The sequence below is a fragment of the Bombyx mandarina genome, chromosome 05, assembly GCF_030267445.1.
Source record: "Bombyx mandarina strain Sakado chromosome 05, ASM3026744v2".
NCBI classification, from domain to species: Eukaryota; Metazoa; Arthropoda; class Insecta; order Lepidoptera; family Bombycidae; genus Bombyx; species Bombyx mandarina.
In genome coordinates, this window is record NC_143212.1 from 9605051 (window position 1) to 9628941 (window position 23891).

General features: G+C 33.5%; 2 protein-coding genes across 4 annotated transcripts; one reads left to right on the top strand and one right to left on the bottom strand.

The window, feature by feature from the left end:
• Positions 1-66: 66 nt before the first annotated feature.
• LOC149502962 (uncharacterized) lies at positions 67-17123 on the top strand. The gene is made up of 5 exons (XM_089727673.1): positions 67-862; positions 12017-12132; positions 12915-13056; positions 14118-14277; positions 14732-17123. The coding sequence occupies exons 1-5, from the start codon at positions 687-689 to the stop codon at positions 15557-15559; spliced, it is 1422 nt and encodes a 473-aa protein (XP_089583799.1). The 5' UTR covers positions 67-686; the 3' UTR covers positions 15560-17123.
• A 96-nt stretch (positions 17124-17219) lies between these two features.
• LOC149502963 (HEAT repeat-containing protein 3) lies at positions 17220-23491 on the bottom strand. 3 transcript variants are annotated; one of them, XR_016323146.1, is made up of 10 exons: positions 23352-23491; positions 23118-23261; positions 22573-22824; positions 21372-21477; positions 20712-21233; positions 19787-20018; positions 19072-19339; positions 18217-18279; positions 17980-18143; positions 17220-17404 (listed from the first exon to the last, which is right to left on the bottom strand). XR_016323146.1 is itself a non-coding variant. In XM_089727671.1 (9 exons), exons 2-9 carry the CDS (start codon positions 23247-23249, stop codon positions 17294-17296), a joined length of 1923 nt encoding a protein of 640 aa, XP_089583797.1. In that variant the 5' UTR covers positions 23250-23261; positions 23352-23491; the 3' UTR covers positions 17220-17293. The 3 variants fall into 3 exon arrangements, 2 of the variants coding, with proteins under 2 accessions (XP_089583797.1, XP_089583798.1); XM_089727671.1 differs by having other exon boundaries at positions 17980-18279; XM_089727672.1 differs by having other exon boundaries at positions 17980-18279; positions 23118-23281; positions 23352-23427.
• Positions 23492-23891: the final 400 nt, after the last annotated feature.

Sequence of the window (23891 nt, forward strand, 5' to 3'; positions counted from 1 at the left end):
AGTCTGATGGCGTCATGTTATGTAAATATACTGCATATTTACTACTATAAAACTGTTAATACACGTGCATTATATGTTCTCGATAGTCAATGGCGTTTGAAAAGAAGGAAATTTAATTTACCAAGATATCTGCTTTTAAATTATTACAACATTCATCGATCACTATTTGTTGGGTTATTTTCCATTGTTTGAAGGTTAAATGATTAAATTTAGTTAACAATAATTTAAAAAAGACAAAATTAATTATAGAAATCAGTGAAAATTAATTTATTTTTTAAATTTATCCCGAGCGAAACATGAGAACATGAGAAATAAAACAAAAGTAATACTCGTAATTCGTGTAAAAGAATTCATGATCACGCTATAACGAGCTACGCTGGCACTTGGCAGTACAGTGAGTATGAGGTGATAACGAAAACGTCGGGGCGCGAGCGACGACTCAGACCAGTAGTCACTGTATTGAGTAGCCAGTTCGACTCTACATGCGACGTGGAGCGCCACGATATTCTAGACTATAAGCTCCATACATAACCGCGAAAATAAACATTAACTATCTCTCCGATAAAACGATACCGCATATCAGTTTGTGATAACTCGCCAATGTGATAAGAGCCAAAATTGTGGTGGAAACTTGTCGCCGTTTGTGTATTATGTAAAACAATATTTGTGAATTTTCTGGTGTAATTATGGCAGCCACAGCGGGTCCTCGCAAAACGGTCTCTATCTACGACTACCCGGAACATCTGAATCCATTTCATGAAGAAGATAATCACAATAAGATAAGATTCTGGACTATCGGTCGTAAGCTAAATAGATCTAACAGCATCACTTTTTCTGGAATCAAAGACCTTAAAAATTCGTGGTGAGTAACGTTTGTAAAAATATAATTTCGAAACCAATTTTTAAATTGAAACTGTAGAAGCTTCGAGCGATCAGTTTCATTAGGTATTAAGTATTTTCACCCTGAAACTGTAATTAGATACCGTTATGCTGGTATTGGTTAGCTGTATGTAAACAAGACATTCTCTTGACCTTGTTTTTCTTCACATAGATTAAAGATTTCATCTGAACGCGCAATTAATGCAGGAAATAATTTATTGTTATAACTTGCGTTATATAAATTGTGATATAAAATGACTACACTTTAGATAAAACGATTCAATCAGACAACCGATAATGACTATTAAATCGTAGAACAATTAGTTCATATTTAACTGCATTTTTCTTGATTTTATTCAACATAGTTGTTCTCTTATCGTGGAAAACATTCTTGGAATAAAGATTGGGTGTGTTTTAAAAAAAAATAAGTTGCCTGAGAATCAACCACAGCCTAATTATGTAGTTTCAAATGTAGAATATACTTACAAGCTGTCTTCCCTATAATTATTCGCCTTTTTTAGAATAAAAATTTAAGAAATTCCGCAAATAATCCCGAGAAGCAAAAAAATTTCATCTCACGCAGAGTGATAAAGTGATAAAAATATATATGAAATATTGAATTTTAGTGGTTACGATTAGTAAATACATTGTCAAAATGTAAAATACGAAAAGACGCGGAGTAGGCATAAATAAAACACGCGAGGCAACGCGCATTGGTTGATGTTTTCATCGAACTATAATAAACGTCTGACACTCACACATTGCAAACAAACCATTCAAAAATGTCACGACATGGAAGTGACTAATGCTCAAAATTAATTAAAAGTTAACAAAGTTAAATTAAATGATTTTGATTTCTGAAAGTAGATTTACGTAATTGTTGTGAAGTCAACAGATTAATCATGGCCTGTTTGATTCCCAGATTTAAGTTCTTTGTTAATTGTAAGGTCAACGAACGGCTCTTCTCGCTGATGTCGAAGCTTGCGGTATTAACCATAAAATTGGCATTGATATAAAATAACGAAGTTACAAATTTAAATTATATAAAATTAAACAAATAAAATGTAAATTAGGTCAGGATAAAAATTGAGTTTGTTTATAAAAATGAAAGCATTCATTTAATTCTATTAAATTTTTAAGTAGCGAATAAATACATATCACGATAATAGAATTGTATTACTTGGCATTGTACCGAATACAAAATCCAGCGGTTATAGAATCGCCTGACTCATAATTGTGTGAAGCAGATATGTACTTAAGGATCTAATTATGGGACCATCAATATGCGACTAGAAACTAATACTGTCGACAAATTTTGGTACATATGTAATTGGTGTTCGTTTCGATCCAAGTAATTAACTAAATTTCAACATAAATACTACAAAGATAATTTAAGGCACTGCTCCTGATATTGCTGATGTCCGACACCGACGATTACTTCTCATCTGATAGGCCGTGTGGATATATACCTTCGTTGATAAAGCATAAACTGAAGAGTTAAAAAGAATTTCCACGATACCAGAGTACATAATGCAATTGATTTAAATTTTGAACTAAAGTCCAAATGCGTTATCCATCGTGCATTAATACAACAACTGCATTATCTACATCACAGTATTATTACATACATTTGTTAATAAAATACACCATTATATGTTTTAATAAAGAAACAAGAAACACTATATTATTATGATGCCCCGGCACAATAATAATTGACCATTGTCTATCGCAGAAGAGAAATGGTACATTGTTTTAATAAAATTTATAGTCCTTTACCGCCGAGACTAAAATGTTTCAGAAGTTTTCACGTGTTTGTTTTATCGTAATGCAGGCGTCACTCATTTATTTTTAGTGTTGAACTCACTATTGTCTCTTATATACAGTAGTTGGAGCCACCGCAGGAATATTATGCGTGATTGGCATTTAATTTACACATTCACATGTCCGTGTTTAAGTACTTTAAAGAAGTCGTTTGCGCAAGTCTTTAACGTTGACCAATTCTATTGTAATTTTCAATGTTAAGTAACTTTTACGAATAAGTCAGTGTGACGGATAAAATTACGGACTGATTTCGTTTTATTGAAAATCTAAAATTCTGCGAATAAGGTTGTGGTTCATTGACTTGGTACATAACTCGGTACATATCCAATCCTCTCAAACACATTGCATTTTAAATATTCATCTCCAGATGAGGCGTCAGTTTGTCTACTCATACCAAAAGGAATGTAAACATAGGTTGCAAGGTAAAAAATAAATAAATGTAGTCTCAGTAGGTAAATTGAAGAGCGGATCCGCATACTCATAACGTATTTTGTCAGAATATTATGGACCAGAGAAACTATTATCATGTAAAAACTCAAAAGAAACTCTCAAAAAAAATATTCCGTCACAAATACCACATATTTTCAACTAATTCGCTTTGTTTATCTCTAATTTCTATGCCTACATTGAAAACCTCTTTGTTCGTGAAAGAATATAAATTTTACTAAAAACGAGTAATAGTGTCTGATTTTATTTAAACTTACTCAAAAAAAGTACATTTGAAACTCAGCATTACATACTTTCATTTAAATTTGTTTTTTCAAAACTGTAAAAATTACAGTAAATAAATCGAAAAATGCAAGAATATGGATTAATCCGTTCAGAAATATATAGTTAAAAATACTATTCTCCAAATATATATAATAAACCCGACTTTATTGTTAAATATCAAACACTGGAAGCACATCACCTATCTACTCTTTCTACCTATTTTCATGAATAATTATGAGGATAGGTAATACTGTTGTATTCAAAATAATGTACACAATCAAACAAAAAAAATGTCCATACTCCTAATCAAATCTGTTTGTCATTAAAAAATTATAACTTTTATTGTAGTATTATTGATCGAAGCTTTTATTATTTTTGCTAAGAGTCACTTCGACAATGGTGTCCTACTCAAACTATATGTTATAGTTACGTTTATTTTTTTCTATTGGCCTAATAAGGTCGAGTACACCTGTTAGTCTCGTATAACCTATACGAGTATATGTATCAGTACCTAATGCTTCATAATTTTTGTTTTATTGAAAGTGACACAGAAACAAATATTGGCCTTGGTTGTCAACTATGACTTTATTGTTGCAAGTAATACATAATACTTAATTCCAGGCAAAGGATATATCCATCCATTTTACATTATATATCGGAATGAATTATTTCGAAATTTTGTACAACTATTGACGTAGGTAGTTAATAATTTTTTTTAGAGGGTTCGGCCCACGTTCGGCCAGCTATATGATCACCCATAATTTTGTTTTCAGCTTCTAGCTTCGTCGATCTTTTCAGGGTTAGCAATGAATTATATCAGGTAGACCTACCTACCATTGACCTCCCCAACTAAGGTGATGCGTACAAATTTATGAATACAAAATTAGGCAACAAGTTTACTCAATTTTTCTAGGAAAGTCTGGCTTTTTACCAGTTTCCAGTGTATCCTACATACTTCCGTGACGTGTGCCACGTAATCGTGTGCATGTTTCTTTAGCACATTCTGCACACTAAGCGACTTGAATCTTAACATTTTATTATCATTACGTGTCATTCGCATATAGTAATTATTTTTTATTCCGACACTTTTAAGCGAAACAATTCCCTTGTAGTAGATAACTTCGCTGTATCTTCGTAACACAAGCATAATTTAGTGTAACAAAGAATTATAAAATAAAGTAGAACGAAAATATAGATAATCATTATCATCATCCAGCCTAAAGCAGACATGCTAAAGTATCAAAACTCATGATTAGCGTTTCATGCTTAGGTATATTGCTCATTCTTGACCAAGCACTAGATAGGTACTTGTACAAACACAACTGTATTGAAATGTTGCTAAATGCCCTACTTATAACACGAACATGATATTTTATCAGTATTTTGTTAACAAATGATTCATTTTATCCCCTTTATCTTGTTCTTGACAGCAGAATTTGTGAAACTTAACTAGCTAGCAGTATAGCTTCTGATCTCATAGTTAATACTAATATTAACAAACTACTTCAATGCCGTTGCGACAAATTAACAACTACGTACCTAAATGCAGTTTCGAAGCCAAAGCATCACATAAACAATATCTTTCTTAGTAACGAGTTTTAGTTTAGAAATTGGTACACGATTTTAGCTGAATGCCAATAAATAGCCAACACACAAACGATGCAACCTAATTAACATTGTTTTTGTCACGTTGTGTACCAACCCAACTTTCCTTGTCCAAAAAGTTTGGTATAGTTACTGATGGGGAACTATTAACTTAACCAATTTTTTTTATTGCACTAGATGAATGAACGAGCCCAAGGACCACCTGTCATTAACTTGTTAGAGCCCATAGATAGGTATCACAATGCCAGAATTATAATGTGCATTATTGGTTGTCCCACCAGAACTATTGATCACGTTAAATAATAATTATATTTATAATAATATTTTTTTATTGCTTAGATGGGTGGACGAGCTCACAGCCCATCTGGTGCTAAGTGGTTATTAGAGCCCATAGACATCTACAACGTAAATACACCACCCACCTTGAGATATAAGTTCTAAGGTCTCAAGTTACAACGGCTGCCCCACCTTTCAAACCGAAACGCATTACTACTTCACGGCAGAAATAGGCGGGGTGGTGGTACCTACCGGTGCGGACTCACAAGAGGTCCTACCACCATTAAATTTATAATAATCTATACTAATATTATAAAGAGGAAATTTTTGTTTGTTTGTTTGTTTCGAATAGGCTCCGAAACTACTGGACCGATTTGAAAAATTCTTTTTCCATTAGAAGCCGACATTATCCCTGATGAACATAGGCTACTTTTTTAATTTTTTTTTTTGGTTTCATTTGTGTTTTAATGTTTCCGAAGCGAAGCGAGGGCGGGTCGCTAGTAATTAATATTTACCTAGAACTGTGAACTCAACTAGGTCAAGACCATCAAGGAAATCGGGTTAAAATGTAATTTTCATTGTCCCTACGTAAAACGAGCAGAAATATTGTTTATGATAATTAACAATATTAGGACCGTTCTACAGTATTTGAAAATATGTGTAATACCATTACTGGCGTTCTTTCTTGTAACGAGTTAACATTGATTGCGATTTGTCTATTTTTCACGTTTCGTTATAAAACTAGCAGCCCGCCCTCACATCGCTTCGGGGACTAAAATTTATTAATTTTATTGAATTTTCTTTTACACAAATCTGAACCTGAGAAAATTTTGTAACATAGAGTCATCATTATCCTGCCCTTCTCCCAGTCACTTGGGGTCGGCGCAACATGTTTTCTCCTTCCATACTCTTCTATCATATACCACTTCTTCGCTCACTCCCCTCTTACCCATATCGTCTTTCACGCAATCCATCCATTTCTTCTTAGGTCTACCTCTTCCTCTATATCCTTCCACATTCATAGTTAACACTCTCTTACTAACCTCATTTTCATTTCGTCATGTGATATAGAGTATTGTATAGCAAATTGTTTGTAGTAACCTCCATGAGCCTCGATCACGTGGCTCTCAAAATACTTTGTCAGCACTGCCATTCGCCTATCAACTTTTTTAAACACAATCACTTCTGGCTGCCTCTGGCAATTCATAGAGCTACAAGCGTACTTTACGCCCTTTCAATTGATACACTATTTCAATTGAAACCTGCCAACGTAGTTTGCAACTGACCCGTGTTGGTAAAAGTTCATTGTTGAATGTTGGCATTGTTGGCAACATTTTCTTGAATAAATGTTGTTGTTCCAAATTACGTGATTCAAAAGCAATTACTGTATTGCTGGATATGAGTCAAAACATTATTAGAATATGGCCCATTTCCGGAAACTAATCAATGTAGTAGCTCTGGTGCCGAAACCATTGGCTTCAATTTCATTAGACCACTCGCACAACAGAATCCAGGAGCTTCATTTTTAAACTTAAAAGCCTTGCAGTATTGGCACACAACGTTCATTGGTCCAATAGCAACGATTTGTTGAAGCATTTGTTTTAAACAATGTTAAATTTTTACATCCTCTTTAACGATATTTGATATTTGCAGCACACATTCTGTTAATGTTATGTCAAAAGCCTTAAGGTTGCATTAGAAAAACTAATATGGTGATTAAGTTTTCTTAAATTTTCTAATTTTCCGTGCTATTTTCTTAATTATTTTATTTTAGAAGAAACTCCTCCTCACAATTACAAACACAACAAAAAAAAAAAGAATTATCTTATGTGATGATGGATTCTATCCTAATGATGTAGGCATTACTGGTGGCCCAGAGGCCTTTCCAGTTTTACCAGGACAGGTGGGCGAGTACGGGCTCAGCCAGGAGGGGTAGGATTTGCCAACAGCTACCCGAGCCCCTCCAAAGGAGACCTAACTCAAGCTAGTGAACATACTATAGAATCGGAATCGCGACCCCCTGAGAAGGTCCGGCGAGAAACTCAGCGGGCTGAAGTTATGCGCGTACATACATTACTATATTTAAATTCAAATTCAAATTCAAAATCATTTATTTCAACTTGGATGTCATCAAAAACACACTTGTTGAATGTCAAAATGTAAAAGAAAATGTTAACTCTACCACCGGTTCCAAAAAAAGCCACAGTTCTGAGAAGAACCGGCGAAACAAACTCAGCGGGCTTTTTTTTTTTTGTATTTTCTCAACGATTTTTTTTTTTTTAAACAATAATACATATTTACTGTATACGAAAAAACAAGTCAAAAAAATACAATTCAAATAAATAATAATAATAATGAAAAATGAAAAGGCCAGGAGCGAACGCCTCATTCCCACGTAGTGCCATCTAGTAAAAAATCCTTAACTTTATAATATGCCTTGTTGCACAAACGTCCCTTGACAGTTTTCTTAAATCTATGAACAGGTAGTAGTTGAACGTTTTGTGGGATCTTGTTGAAAAGTTGTAAAGTTTGAAAAGTTGACCAGTTTGAATACTGAGACCTTTGAAATTATATCTCAAGGTGTGTGGCGCATTTAAGTTGTAGATGTCATGGGCTCCACTTAACACCAGGTGGGCTGTGAGCTCGTTCCACCCATCTAAGCAATAAAAAAAACGCAGATTCATTTTTAAAATATAGGCTAGGGGAGCGAAATCATTACATAATTTTTATTATGAAATATTTATTGTTTCATATATGTAATTTTATGACCAGGAAAAACTCTAATCAACATCTACATCATTATATTTCCCATTAATTATAATTAAAATCAGTAGCTATTTGTTATGTTTGTGAACATGATTTTCTATTCTAATGATAAAGGTTATCGTGTGCTTGACATTTGTGAAATAAACAGATATAATTGATGTTAGGTAAAATGCATTGGTACGCAATAAAATTATACATGGTGACTCAATTCAATACCAAAGTTCAAAGTCTATTTATACATATAAATTATTGCATGTTGCAAATGAAATACCTTTAACTGGTACCATTCCGTTTTTCTTGATGAAAGGGGTAAATTCAAAAGTCAACCTTTAAAAAGTCAACCATCATATTTTATATTATTTAATATAATATTTCAAATAAACAAATTAAAAGTGAATGTAAGTGATTTAATAAATTTTCGAAAATCTAATTTTTAATAGATATTTCAAAAAAATTTGTGAAAATCTGAAATCCCACGTAGATAAAACTTCGTGCATGGAGTAAAATTCAAAGTGAATTAAATAAAAAGAAACTCATGAATTACGTTGATCACTTTCCCACTTACCTAGTGGTATATATTCTCTTAATAGCTCTTCATATAGACAAAATGTTAATATAAAGTAATGAATAACGTATAATAATCTATAATTTTTTAGAATATACGATAGGTTTTTTGAAAATGTTGTACTATGCTGTAGTTTGAAAATGTGATGAGTGAAAGCGTGAATCAGCGCGATGCTTCCGCGGTGTAGAGCGAACAACCCAGGTTACATACAGGTCTTTAGGGCCGAATGTGCTTATATTCTCATGTCAACTTTGACAATTCGTATTTTTTAGTTAGTTTAGTCCTATTAATTAGTTCAGAAGAAAGGAATGAACATTTAACTCTTTATAGCCTCCAATAAATTAGTATTTATGATCTATTACAAGATATATCAACAACTATTAGTCAAAACTACTGTCTATCTAGCGTTCTCTGCTTCGGCAAGTACAAACTCACCTTACAATTTCGCGGTATCTATACATAGCGACTTGTTTACGATCAGAGACCACTAGTCTGTATCGGTAACCACCGTCTAACATAATATAATATATCTAGATTATTTGTTTATTATTTGTAAATTATTACCACTTAGCTATTGAAAAAAAGTCTTTCCAGAAAATATATTGAGAACAGTCTTATTACTGCATCATTTTTGTATCCTATAGCAAAAATATATATCTAACTCTAATGGTTCTACTACGACATACCAATAAAAGGTCAAGAGCTCGTGTCTTGATATCTTTACAGACCGTTTGTAGCTGACTAATAGAGCATTGTTTAACGGATCTGCAATCCTGAGTATCGTTATTAAAATAATCTGTTATAAACTATAAATAGAGGGTTTCTCACAGGACACGTAATGAAGATTCAATATTTATTGAGAAACCAGTTGAAATCATTGCAAAAAATAAATTTCATATTAAAATCAGGTAGGTATAAGGCGCATACTTACTGCATAATATACAAACAACAGTATCTACGTGTTTACGAATAATTATTTTTTGTTAGAACAAGTTGGAATAACATTAAGATGTGGAACTACGGGTAAAACATATTCACGTCAAGTGACGCAAATACAAGTCATTAGATAGTAATTACTTACTAGTTAATAGAATTGTAACTTCATTTTTTGTGGTACGAACAGCCATTCTGATATTCAGAGCAAAAAGGTTTGCATTTCTTGCAATACTATCACTATATTAAGAAATACACTTATTTGTTGAAACGATGATATTGCGATTTTTTTTTTAATGCTTGGATGTGTGGATGAGCTCACGGCCCACCTGATGTTAAGTGATTACCGGAGCCCATAGACATCTACAACGTAAATCCCGCCATCCACCTTGAAACAACTTTTACTGGTGGTAGGACCTCTTGTGAGTCCGCGCGGGTAGGTACCACCACCCTGCCTATTTCTGCCGTGAAGCAGTAATGCGTTTCGGTTTGAAGGATGGGGCAGCCGTTGTAACTATACTGAGATCTTAGAACTTATATCTCAAGGTGGGTGGCGCCTTTACGTTGTAGATGTCTATGGGCTCCAGTAACCACTTAACACCAGGTGGACTGTGAGCTCGTCCACCCATCTAACCAAAAAAAAAACAAGAGTTCTAAGGTCTCAGTTTTTACAGTACAACAGCTGCACTATCCTTCAAACCGGAACGCATTACTGCTTCACGGCAGGTATAGGCAGGGTGATGGTACCTACCCGTGCGGACTCATAAGTCGTTCTACCACCAGTAAATCGTAACAGTAACCTGTCGTACGTTGATCGTACTCTGCCGTCACTTTTCTTTAAATACAATCTTTAAACAACATCCAAACATAATATTCACAATCCATAAGTAGACAACGATTGAGTCTGAACGTTTCTTCGTAACAGCAATGCGACACGCTATTAGCAAATGACTCCCCACCCGTCTGAGCCCTTGAACTCGCCAACCCGTCCTAGTAAAGCTGTGCAGGCCTTAGTTCCAAAAGCAATCCTTCCATCCAAAAACAGATGATAGTCACATTAACTAAGTCCATATACCTACATTGATAAAAACGAATAGGTACGCATAGGTATAGGCATAATTGAGACATTAAAAAAAAAGACTTGGTATTTTTATTTCTTTTAGTTGTAATTAAGTAAATTGAAACTCTTATGGACAGAATTGCGATCATAATCGAGATTTTATAAAGTGAAATATACGGAAACATAACATACTCTTAAACGGGTCGGCTCATTGTAATTTGTACGTGAATAAAAGCACAATGGCCCGGCTCGAGCAATGGTCGGTGGTCTGTCGGTCACGGCACAATTGTAACCGCTCAAGTGGAATCAAGTGCACTAAACTTCCATTACTTTTGTTATCCTTGCGCCTACAGACATCCGGTGCGTCGCTTGTGGGAACACTTCAAAATACCTAGTACGTTCATACTTTTGTTTTTTGTATTAATATTTACGACTATATTAATTAGGGATGCAGGTGAGCAATAAAGCTAGTCACTAGGGATAGCTAGTCGTTATCAGGCAGTAGTCGAACGCGATATTTATAATAGGTATATTCCACAGCTACCTCAGGTAACGTGCATTGAGTGACTTCGTTTTTTTTTTTTTTTTACTAACAATCACGCCACGTTAACTGGTCCCGTGATAAGTTCGTAAAGAACTTGTGTTACAGGTACCAGATAACGGAAATAAATTTAAGATTTTTATTATACACATACATATATTTAATAGACATCCATAACCCTGGAAAAGACATCTATATTTATCATACAAATATCTTCCCTTGGCGGGATTCGAACCCGCGACCCCCTTGTGTAGTGACCATGTCACTTACCACTACACCAGACGGCCGTTATAAGACATCACAATTTGTATAACGCCGCAAAGTTTCTCGCACGATCGTCTCCGTGGGTCGCCATTCAGATCCGGGGGTAGGTTCAGGGAAGCAGTGGCTTTCCTAGGGCCAGTTTTAGCAATTCTCTCAGGTTGAGCCCGTAAGCTCACCTATCGGTCCGTGAGTAGTCACTCAAAACAATTTTTTTTTTATTGCTATGATGTGTGGACGAGCTCACAGCCCATCTGATATTAAGTGGTTACTGGAGCCCATAGACACCTACAACGAAAATACGCCAACCACCTTGAGATATAAGTTCTAAGGTCTCAGTAAAGTTACAACGGCTGCCCCACCCTTCAAACCGAAATGCATTACTGCTTCACGGCAGAAATAAGTAGGGTGGTGGTACCTACCCGTGCGAACTCACAAGAGGTTCTTCCACCAGTAATGTATGTATATATTCTGAGAAATATATTCCTAGAAGTGTGAATCGATTAGAATGATGTCTAATGCAAGAATGTTGTGTCTAAAGAACTACATATTTTATTTTTTGAAATTTACCATGTAAGTTCTCATTGATTTGTTTCAGGGCCTTTAGATCGTTTTTAAAGAAAGGAAAAAAAGGTAGTCAAACACAAGAAAAATCCAAAACAAATCAGGCCAATGGAGATTCCAGTCCGATTTTATTCAGGCGAGCTATGCACTGTGAGTATACAAAATATTTACATTGTGCGCTATGACACATAACTAAACACTACATAAAATATGTTTATAAGCTATACTCACAATATCACACATGCAGTTGTTAATTTCACTATTAAGACACATGCTACTCCTACGTAAAACATGTCATAAAACTATTGACGCATGAGACACATTTCGAGACATGATCAATAACATCACTATCTAAAAATAAAGTAATCACTCAAGGTCTTTTGAAGATATTATTGGTGCTTACAGTTTTAAATGTAACTTGGCAAATAATTATTGTAAAATAAATAGTCAAGTTATTTCAAGCATATTATTTTGAAGTTGCAATAAGTCTTTCAATTAAGACTAGCAACTAATTTTCGTAGGTTAACCAGTTTGATCGGTCCTGCGCTGTTTGCATCTATTGTGGCGAGGATTGGAAGGTCTATGTCTAGCAGTGGACGACTGTGGGCTGATAGATAGATAGATAGCTAGTTTGATACAGATGTAAATGTAAAATTCTTATTCAATTACTGGTGGTAAGACCTCTTGTGAGTCCGTGCGGGTAGGTACCACCAACCTACTTATTTCTGCTATGAAGCAGTAATACGTTTTGGTTTGAAGGAGGGGGCAGCCGTTGTAACTTTACTGAGACTTTAGAATTTATATCTCAAGGGGGTTGGCGCATTTATGTTGCAGATGTCTATGGGCTCCAGTAACCACTTAACACCAGGTGGGCTGTGAGCTCGTCCGCCCAACTAAGCAATAAAAAAAATATCAATACGCTCTATTTTTAGATTCGTCGATGACTCCAGGCAGTCGAAGTACAGTGGGCTCACCAGAACGTTACGTCTACGGAGGGTCCGTCACTCCGCTACCTCGTTCAAGGTTCCAAGAAAGATTGCGAAGTTCCAGTCAATATGATACTAATTCGCTTAGGTAATAAATACCATATTATTAAGGTTGTTTACTTTAATACATTGTGTAAGTAATACACAACCCGGTTCTTAGTCAATAGAAATTGTAAAATTCAATTTCAAAACTATAAAAGTTTAGTGCTGTAAATTTGTTCGTAATTTTATGAAGTCAACTTACTATAAATTCCTTTCCTATTTCTAGTAATGACGTGGCATAAGAACTATTAAGCTTCCATTGCTTATTACGTATGATGCTCGGTATATTATTGTACTATACATATAGGTAATGATTATTATATTTTATGTTGTGACATGATTATAGATGCGTTGTGGTTCCATCTTTAGGCAGGCACTAATCTTCCTAATTTATCTGCAAAATATTCCTCCCATGAATGACGTCGTGGAATTAATCTGGTGTAACTATTATTGTGGCTGTGTATCATCGTTTAGCCTATTTTTGAGGTCGATCAATCATACGTTCCAATACGAAGTGTCCTTCCAATTGCATTCCAGTGCCGCCATAGTTGTGTTGAAAATTCACGTTGCTATGATTAGTATGAGCTCCAATACCGCTAATCAACAAGCGAGGCATGAATAGTAGATCTAGGCCTATGAATGATATGTGTCTTAAACTGCACAAACAAGGAAAGTAAAGTCGCGTAAATCAGAGCTGTAATTCGAAACCAAGAAAGTCAAATCTATGGATTTGGTTGGTTGCAATTCCTTTCTCAAGCTCAACAATCCTAGGTATTATTATGTTGTCTAACCCGGTGGCTCACTACATAGCGACCTTGACTGTTGACCCGATGGCCGTGGGTTCGATTCCCACATTAGGTATACATTCATGCGACGAACAGCTTTATTTGCCCTTTTTCTGGGTGTTTAATATATATATGTGCTTATATGTTTATATATGTCTCCGGTTCCCATAGTACAAGAAATTCTAGTTTGAAAGAATAAATCCTAAAATAATAAATCATAAGTAATAATATGTATTATATAATTTAATAATTATGTGTAATAATAAATAAATAAAAATTAATAAAATGAATGTGATTAAATAATTTATATTTGATAATACAGCGCTACCCCAAGAATGGCCCGCAGTGAGGTTACAGGGTCTAGACTAAGCGTGGCAAGTACAAACCCATTTGACGAGGATCCTGTGCCGCCGATCCGCGCGTCGCGACGCAAAAAGAAACGAGCCCCTCTACCACCGGCCCCTGCCTCCGCAGACGTAACGGTAATTCTAACAATTATTTTCAAACATGTAAAAATGTGTGGAGAAAATCTATATGGTGAGATCATACAATTCAAAGAGAGCGTGTCATCGATGTGGAGGATAATTAGCGTGGGGGAGTAGGGAATCCTGTGGAAAGCCAATATACATACATACATGGAAATAGTCTCGAAGCAACAACTATCAAAGGCAGCGTGGATGCTACATTCATTAAAAATTACTAGTAATTTACTGGTAGAGTTAATAGAGAAATACCCTATTGACAGTCAAAGTCTAAATTTAATAATAATCTGAGCATCTATAGCTATAAGTAGTTTGCAAAAGGTATATTGTATATACGTCTAGCGCTTACTTAGAGTACGCTTAGTACTGATAAATTCATTTCTAAATCATATCTCTAAGGATTTAGTAAGATAAAACCTAAGACCAACCAGTAATACTATCGACTTATCTGCAGGTGAACAGCGAAATTTCGGAATTGAACATTAGTGAAACTGAAACGAACACACAATCCAAAACGGAAACTGATTTGGAATTAGAGGATATGAACCTGAAGATTGAACTTAAGATTGTCGAAGATGAAGATGTACAAAAAAAGACCACAGACGAAATAAATCTTCATATTGCAGAGCCAGAGGACTCGGAAAACAATAACATAGTAAAAAATGAGGTTAAAACGCCGGAAGTTACAGCTGAAGAACAAAACTTAGAAATAAAATCGAGTGAAATAAATGCAGAAGAGAACAAGGAACAAAACGTTTTGCATAATGCTGACTCCGAAGACAACATCTTAAGCACGGTTGAATTCCCAAAAGTTGATATCACTAAATACAGAAGGAATTCCAGTGTTAACGAGGACGACATTCGGTTACGCCGAGGTAACTTAGAAGACTTTCATACGCTAACGAATAAAAGAAGTAAAAGTGTGACGAATTCATTAGATACCAGTCACGTGACATATGATATACATTTTAACGACAACGGAATAAACGGGAGGGAAGAATTAAAAAAAGTAGTATGCAAAGTTTATGATGATGAATCACGTAAGCAAAGCATAACGAGTACCGAAAAAGAATTTTTGGAAATAGATAAGGCAACAAGAGAACTCGAAAGAGAAATAAGCAAACTCAACTCGGCATTGCACGAAGAAGACATACCGTCTGTAGAAGAACGTTTATCTGTGTCTGAAATTAAAAAACGTTTTGATAAAAGCGAAAACTCGTCACCAAATCCAATACCAAAGCCCAGGAGGAGTCATTATGGTGGGTCAAGTTCCCCTGTATGAAATCTATTTTATATTTTATGTTACTTATTATAGTGAAGACTACAACGAACGTTAACTACAACGAAAATAAAACATTTTGTCATATGTATACCAAGACAAAAAAAAATACTTGCTGTTCCTATAGATAGTTTTTCAAAAAACCAATGTATAAATATCTCTTGGAAGAATCTATTCCTGAAAATGATTTGGTGGATAATTTCCAATAGATATTACAAATGTAAATTTTAGATCAAATGCATAAGGTGCATAATATTTGTGATAAAATCAGTCTTACACGGATCCATGTGATTTTCCGTATTTTTTTCTTGATTTGACGGCTTATGCTTATTTATTAAATAAATCTTCTAATAATATTCACGTCTATAATATATTGAAGCCATTTTCTTTATGAAAATTTTATCATAAATTTGTAATGTCGACTTTGTAAATTGTAATCTTGATGAATATAGAGGTTTATTTTTCACGTCCCATAAAAGCACAAAAGTTAATTGTAGGTTTTCATAAAATAAAAAAAACTGACAAGTGCTGTGGATGATTCGTAAAAAAATATACTAGGTACCGTATGCATTAAGTTATAGAGCTTTTTTTTAAATTTAGGGGCTAATGCAATATGTTTACGTTTAACACTTCATACATTAGTGCATAATAATATACATAGGTCCTGTCTTTGTTTATTATGTTAAAAACTTGTGATTAACTATTTATTATGTATGTGAATGATAAATAATAAATAGGTAGGCAATGTATAATCGCATTATATGCCATAAAACCTAGGACGCTGGGTTTAGAATTAGATTTCATTGTGATAATCACTTACTACTTATTGAGTACTACATATACATAAAGACAAGCTTCAGTGTAGTACACCTTATAACAGTCCCTTTAACTTTCATGAATAATAATCATGTGATGTTTATGGTCAACAAATTTAGAATATCAATTGATAATTTAATAGTAATATATATTTTTTTATTAAAGTGTAAATTAGTGTAAAGCTAAAAAGAAAAAAGGTATAATCACCATATATGCAGAAAATCATAGCTAATAAGTTCATTGTGAAACCGTAATATAAAGGGAAGGCAGTAAGTACTGCAGTAGACATGGAACGGGGCATCAGAATATTTCTAATTGTTTTACATGGCGTGCAGTGCAACGATCTCAAGAATAATCATGTCGCGTGAAAAGATCAAGAATTTTAATTTAAAGCAACCATTTATAACAGTAAAAAAAATCGAACATTTATAATATCAATTATGAATTTTCAGTGTAATGTTTCCCCCAAGCGAGACAGGGAATAAGGAAAAGAAAGTTTATCTGATACGCTAAACACATATTTAGCTATGTTCATTGTGAACTCGTAATCTAAAGCGAAGGCGTTTTACATTGGGTGCAATTCAAAACATTTATGAGAACGTTTTTTTTTTTTTCAGTTTTCCATTGTGTCAGAAATCATTGACTTACATATCCGGTAATTTAGTTTTCAGATTCCAGTATGCGTCATACCATGCTGAGGGTTATTTGTTAGAGAGAACTATTATTTGTTAATAAATTATTTTATTTACTATCTTGGTTTTTATTTTCCTTTATTTATATAACGTACTTTATATTAGCCTATTAATTTATTATATGGTATATTGTAGTATGAAAAAAAAACAATGTATCAGTACCTAGTCATTTAATATTTTAAAATTACCTTTATAAATAACTTTAGACTTACAATATATTATTGAGTAATTATAACTTGCTTACTCTTTCTTTCTTGTAATTTATAAATCTCGGTAAATTGGTGATCGCAGTATTGACGAGAACTTTGTATTCTTTTGGAAGTCTCTTTTGCTGTCTAGCCTGAAAAATACCAACATTTTTTTGAGATTAATAATCTTAAATGATATTTTGTGCTGTTAAAATCTGTGAACCCCTCGTCCACATTCCCAAGAACAGTTGAGATCAGGCAAGCAGTTAATCTTAAAACGGTAAGACAAATGTATTTAATGCTGACCCCACCTAGCGGTAGGCAATTTTTTTTTTGTTTTGTAATATATCTGAATTGATGTAAACATTTCTCATTGCATTACCCAAAGCCATGATTCTCTTCAGTGTCCTGTGCGTAGGAAACGCATTTATGAGACAAGAAATAACACCTACAATCTACATCCATATTTTGCAAAGATACAATTTCCGACTGGGAACTGAACCCCTTTTACGTGGTCAGTGGACTGGGTCACTAACCACAACACCAAAAAATTACGCAGTAACACTTCAATAAATAAGGGCTTTCATATTACATACATAATATATACTTTATAAAAGAGACACTTGAACTTATCTATCTGCAGAATGGAACAATGATAAAGTATAGTGCACCATGCCTATTTAGAAACTCATTTAGGCTCAGTAGGCACAAAATAATGAATAAATACCTTATTCTTTAAAATTGGTGCCAGTATCGCCAACTTGTCAACTAGTTTCACTTTAGCAGCTAAATAATCTGTTTCATCTTCAGCATATAAATCTACCAAAGTATCTAGTGCCTCGGCCAGCACCCATACTTCATTCTCTTTGTGTGATTGTTCTATTATGAAATCTGTGATGGTGCAAATCACATTAGAAGTGATGTCATTCAAGTTGTTTACCAATAATAGGGCAAGTATACCGACCATTCGTATTAGGTTTGACCTTATCTCAGGCACTTCACATTGTCTGATTCCAGTTAACATAATCTGCAATAAGTAATCATTGTGATTTAGATATTAGGAGACATGTATAGTATGAACATAATAACATTTCTTCGAAAATTCTAATCTTTAGATATAAATTTATAAAATTAACCAAAAGTTGTGTTTATTTATTTATAAGTTTATTTGTTCATTGTGGATGGCTGTAAGTGAGTGGTTATTTATTCAACTATTGTTTGTTCATGAGTATTAATGTCGAAAGATTGGGCTTTTAGTTTGTCCTACCACTACTGCAAATATGTATAGGGTCGTCTTCTTCATAATACCTAAACTGAGTCAGTTGAGGCCCAACTGGCAAATCATCATAAGCATCGTGAGTAATAATCTATACTAATATTATAAAGAGGAAAGATTTGTTTGTTTGTATTGAATAGGCACCGAAACGAATTTGAAAAATTCTTTCAGTGTTTGGAAGCTACACTATTCCCGAGTGACATAGACTATAATTTTATTTGAAAAAAATTAGGGATCCTTACTAAAACTCCAATAATGTAACCCAAGGTGTAAAAAAAATACCTAAAATATTCTTTACATCGCGCGCCCTGCGATTCTGCCTTTGTAGAACACATTATTATTTACAAAAAGTACCGCGACAGCATATATCTAACAATTATAGTTATGCCGCAATAAGTATTCTTTTATTAAAAAAAATAAAAAAAAACCTAATTTTTGTACAAGACCCGAGCGGAGCCGGAGCGGGCCGCTAGTTAAGTATATATTTATTACCAAATCGTATTTAATGTCAGCAGTAAAGTAAAAAATCATACTGAAACTTACTTCTATATCGGAGATGGCCAGATCATTGAATAAGCTAATATCACTAGCTTTATCACTGTCTCTAAGCTTTATTTTATCTAGTGCAGCTCTCATCACTGCTGTAGCAGATTCTAAGAGATTTAAATTTTCTTCTCTTTGTTTGAATACTAATTTTCCTGCATCCACCCAGATTTTATAGATACCATTAACACCTCCAAGACTCGCATTTGGTAGTGAAGATATCATGTTGTTAACACACAGTAGAGCTCTCGTTTGTAAACTCTGTAATCTAAAAAAAATATACCAATTATAGTTCCTTCTTTACAAATATCTCACTCACTCTTGCTTAATGTTTTAAATTATTGTAATTATAATTGAAAGTAATTAAAACTACTTTTAAGGTTATCAGAATGAATAAAAATAAAACCTAAAAATGAGAGTTTAAACAGTAATTTTTTTTTGCCACCTAACTGCCAGTAACATCGAGGGGCTATTATGTCTTTATTCTGACTGCCGGGTGACATTACAGGGCCCAAACTGAAAGATTTTGCTAACATTCCGTAAAAGTAGTTTTAATTATAGGTATCTACGACTCACGAAAACCAACAGAAATACTATATAATTATTAATATATTACAAAGTTATTTAACTAAATCCAATTTCTTAAAATTTACAAATGAATACTTAATAGTTTTGTTTAGTTAATTGTAGTGTTAATAGTTTTAGTTTTACTAACTTTTTGCATATCAATTGAGAACCTTCATAATCTTTTAAAATCATGACTACATTTTGGGCTGGCATTTCTGTTCTTGCCCATACTCTTTGAAATATTTCAAAATTCACTAATGCTTCCAAGACTTCTGGAGGAAGTTTATCTTCTGTGAGAAGTGTACCATTTCCGTTCTGACAAATTTCTTCATCAATTTCATTATTTTCAGAAGAGCTATCACTATTGATATCATCGCCATCTAAAAGTAAAACATCATCTTAAAATTATTGTTTTAATACTTATGAATTACTCTAATCTGCTTGACTGATCAACATATTCTTATATTAAACACACAAATGTCAGTATTTTAGAAGACTTTCTTCTCTTTTGTGATATTACACAGCAAGGACTAAGCCTTGTACTTAAAAAGATGTTTTTTTTATTTCCTTCAGTAAACAGAATTTTGCATTATACTACAAAATTTGACTGATGCAATATGGCAAACATTAAGTGAGTCAACTATTATCAAAGTCGGCAATATGACTTGTGGACAATTATTGGTAAATCAGAAAAACGAATTATTGACTTTGTATTCCATTGGCAGTCACAAAACTCTTCTGAATGACATCTTAGATAAATAACAGGTTAACTATTAACCTTTATTTAATGCAGGTTTTGAACCGTATTCTTTGAAGGAGACGATTATATTCAAATCAATCTGTATTGACATATCAATAATTTTTTTTGTCCAAATGCACAGATTGCCACCTTTGATAATAGACGACTCAAGTATGCAGCAATCTGCAGTGTTTTAGTCCAACTATTCAGTCACATTTAAAGAAAACTCAGACAAAAACTTAAGGATCACCAGAATATGCATCAAATCTGTAACAGCAACAATCAAAGCATTTTATGATTGAGAAAAAAAAATTTAATGAAAGCATTAGCTTACCTTCATCTGAACAAATGTTAGCAATGATTTCAATAGCACTTTGTTGGGCATCCAACATTTGAATGACTGCCTTAATTTGTTTATCTAATATTTGCGCATCTTTAATTTTAGGTGGGTCCTCCATCTTTCCAGAAGTATTTTTCAATGGAACTTGACTTGACAACTGATTGCAAGCAAACCTATGATCCACTGATAAAGTCTTTGCTAGTATAGACATTATTTGATTTATCATTTCAATAGGTAAGGTTGTAAGTTTGCCTCCATGTGTATTTATTATAACTCCAGCAGATAATGTTTTAATTAAGAGTTGAGAGGGGTCAGTTCCTTCCAAATAGATTAAAGTTTGTAGCTGTTTTTGACAATTTGATTTGATTTTTTCCATCGCAAGTGGATTGTCTTCAACAACAACAAACAGGCATTGCAGTACTGCTGCTACTATATCTATACCAAATAATGACATATCTAAGTATCTTGGAAGTATATCTAGTATCCTAGATTGACCAACATATTTAACAGCTAAGTCTGAAAAAGAAAGTTTCATCCTTTCACACTTATCATAAAGAAGATATATTTTAAAGCAATTTATATGTAAAAAATATATTTTTAATGTTTTTGACATTCCTCATACAAGTGCAAATAAATAAAGACTAAAAGATTTACCAGAACTTTCACACAAATTCAACAACAAATTAACACATTGAACAAATGTATCAATATCTTCATCTCTTGATTTAGAAATTGGATCAGGTATCCATGATTCTGCATGCTGAAATAAATTTTTATAAATAATGAATTTTTTTTATTTACTGTTTATGTTTTATACTATGACTGTACTGTTAAACAGCATATTGTTGGAGTCAGTCATCTCGAGGTAAGGCAGTTTGGTGTGCCACTTTAAAGCACCGATTATTTAGATACTCCTCAAAAGAGTAGAATCTACCTTGTATCTCAAGTATATATATCGGCGCAACATCACTATTTAGTGAACTAAAAATAAATAGTTAACTGTTTCCTTCATGTTTTACATGGCAACAACTGTTTAAGACAGTATTCAAGAGAATTCATGACTATACTACCCCTACTTTCTACTATAATTACGAGTGACTATTGTCGCACAAAACATTCAAGCTCAAGCAGTCTAACTGAGCTCTCTGTTGCTATTGTTGTACACTTGAAATGTAATAAATGGAATTCATTAGAAAAGTGAGTCTTAATTACTTCACTATTGAAGGCAATGATAATAAGAATGATGACATTTTAAAAACACAATGGAACCAGCGTTTTGTCATATATAAAAATTATATTATATGCTCAAATGATAAAAATCACTGCCACCAACGCTACCTATTTGCTCTTAACATCACTATGTTTGACAGAGTAGTCATGTAGCCCTTTATATGTATGAAAAAGTTTCATATCAATGGGGCTAACGGTTCTCAAGTTTTATGTGAACATACATTTTCTATATATGTATTTAAATTGAAACTATTTTTGACAATGTGAATAATTTAAAAAATTAATGTATTAAGGCCTGAAGAAAAGTACTGAATATAAAAGCATTTTTGCAATAAATAGTAATAGGAATATTATGAGCCCATACAGGTAGGTACTACAATCTTCACTATTTTTTCCATGAAGCATTAACACGTATCAATTTCAAGGGTAACATAAATGTTATACAGTACATTTGAAACTTCAACCTGCTATCAGCATAAGTAGCAGCACTCACACTATGATGACTATGGGATCCAGTAAGCACTAAAATACATGGCTCTTGTAAATACAAATTTTAAATTTTAATAATTTACAAATCTAGTACACAACACACTTAAAAGTTGTAATGGTAATTCTACAAACTCACTTCATGAAAATAGCAGGTCAACGGTGTCATAATATCCTGATCCATCAGAGAATCACAAATATCTAGCTTAACAGCAGATAGATTTCGAAGCATACCAGATGATGCATTTCTCACAGAACTAGCAGGATCCAGCAATAAAGGAGCAGCAACTTTTACAAGACCCTGGTTTATAACTTCATCAATATTCTCTGGAATCTCTATAAACATTGCCAAAGTTTGCAAACCGCAATACTTCTCTTCAACACTTGCTCCCTGTAATTTAGAATGTGAAGTTCACTGTTAATATCGTAGGATAGTAATTTTTTTTATCTACTGTATTATTATGTTTTACTACTAGCCAATCATATTTTTATATTATACTTTATACTTTTAACTACATATTATACTTTTATTAAACACTGATCATAGACATAATAATTCAAAAATAACAAAAATAATGGTTTAAATGTTTAAACGAGGTATTGGAGTTGCGCTAAGAAACTTCAGTATTTTGAGAAATCATTTAACATGAGCTATTTGATAAACACAAGTGGTTACAAGCTCACCTGCAACTGATCTAATATCGTTTGAACCGCATTCTCTTTGCTATCATTTGAAAGTTGCTCTTCTTCATTGCTCTCTTCGCTAACCACAACGTTTTTGACTTTACGAGCCTTAGTTTTTCGAACCTTACCCATTTCACTTGTAACCTAAAAAGTAAAACCAACACCTTACCATTTTTAACAATTTCACATCATCGTAAAAATTTAATAAAATAATAAGATAATCACTATTTATACCTATTAATCAGTTTATATTTTAACTTTTATGTTGTGTATCATTGCAGAATTTTATCTATTGCCATTACGTTTGACAAAACGTGGTAGCAGGCACAGACTAATTTATGTACTTTTTTTAAAGGAATTTTATGACCTGGCAACTAAGACCTTTAGGTCAAGTCTTATCTATTTTATGTACGAGGGCGCCACTGAAAATTTCGGGAATTAACGAAGTGACACAACATTACTCTTTAAAAATGTATTTATTGCTTTTCGAAGTATTCTCCGCGAAATATGACACATTTTTTCATACGATGGAACCAATCATTGAAGCAACCATTCCATTCGGAAGTTGGGGTCTCCAAAATGGCCGTTTTGTAGGCGTCCACAGTTTCTTCAGGTGATGAAAATCTCTGTCCACGCAATTTATTCTTTATTTTAGGGAAAGTATAGAAATCATTAGGGCTTAGGTCGGGGCTGTACGGCGGATGGTCTAATAATTCTATGTTTTCTTGCTCTAAAAACTCTTTTGTTCTGTGCGCGGTGTGAGAACTCGCATTG

What these genes read in the sequence shown, in the direction of transcription:
- LOC149502962 (XM_089727673.1), top strand. Translation starts at nt 687, where the DNA reads ATGGCAGCCACAGCGGGTCCTCGCAAAACGGTCTCTATCTACGACTAC. An exon ending in TATGATACTAATTCGCTTAG is followed by an intron (nt 13,057 to 14,117) that starts GTAATAAATACC and finishes TTGATAATACAG; the next exon opens with CGCTACCCCAAGAATGGCCC. An exon ending in CTGCCTCCGCAGACGTAACG is followed by an intron (nt 14,278 to 14,731) that starts GTAATTCTAACA and finishes ACTTATCTGCAG; the next exon opens with GTGAACAGCGAAATTTCGGA.
- LOC149502963 (XM_089727671.1), bottom strand. Translation starts at nt 23,249, where the DNA reads ATGGGTAAGGTTCGAAAAACTAAGGCTCGTAAAGTCAAAAACGTTGTG. An exon ending in CGATATTAGATCAGTTGCAG is followed by an intron (nt 22,825 to 23,117) that starts GTGAGCTTGTAA and finishes TCTAAATTACAG; the next exon opens with GGAGCAAGTGTTGAAGAGAA. An exon ending in TAACATTTGTTCAGATGAAG is followed by an intron (nt 20,019 to 20,711) that starts GTAAGCTAATGC and finishes TTTTACTTTTAG; the next exon opens with ATGGCGATGATATCAATAGT.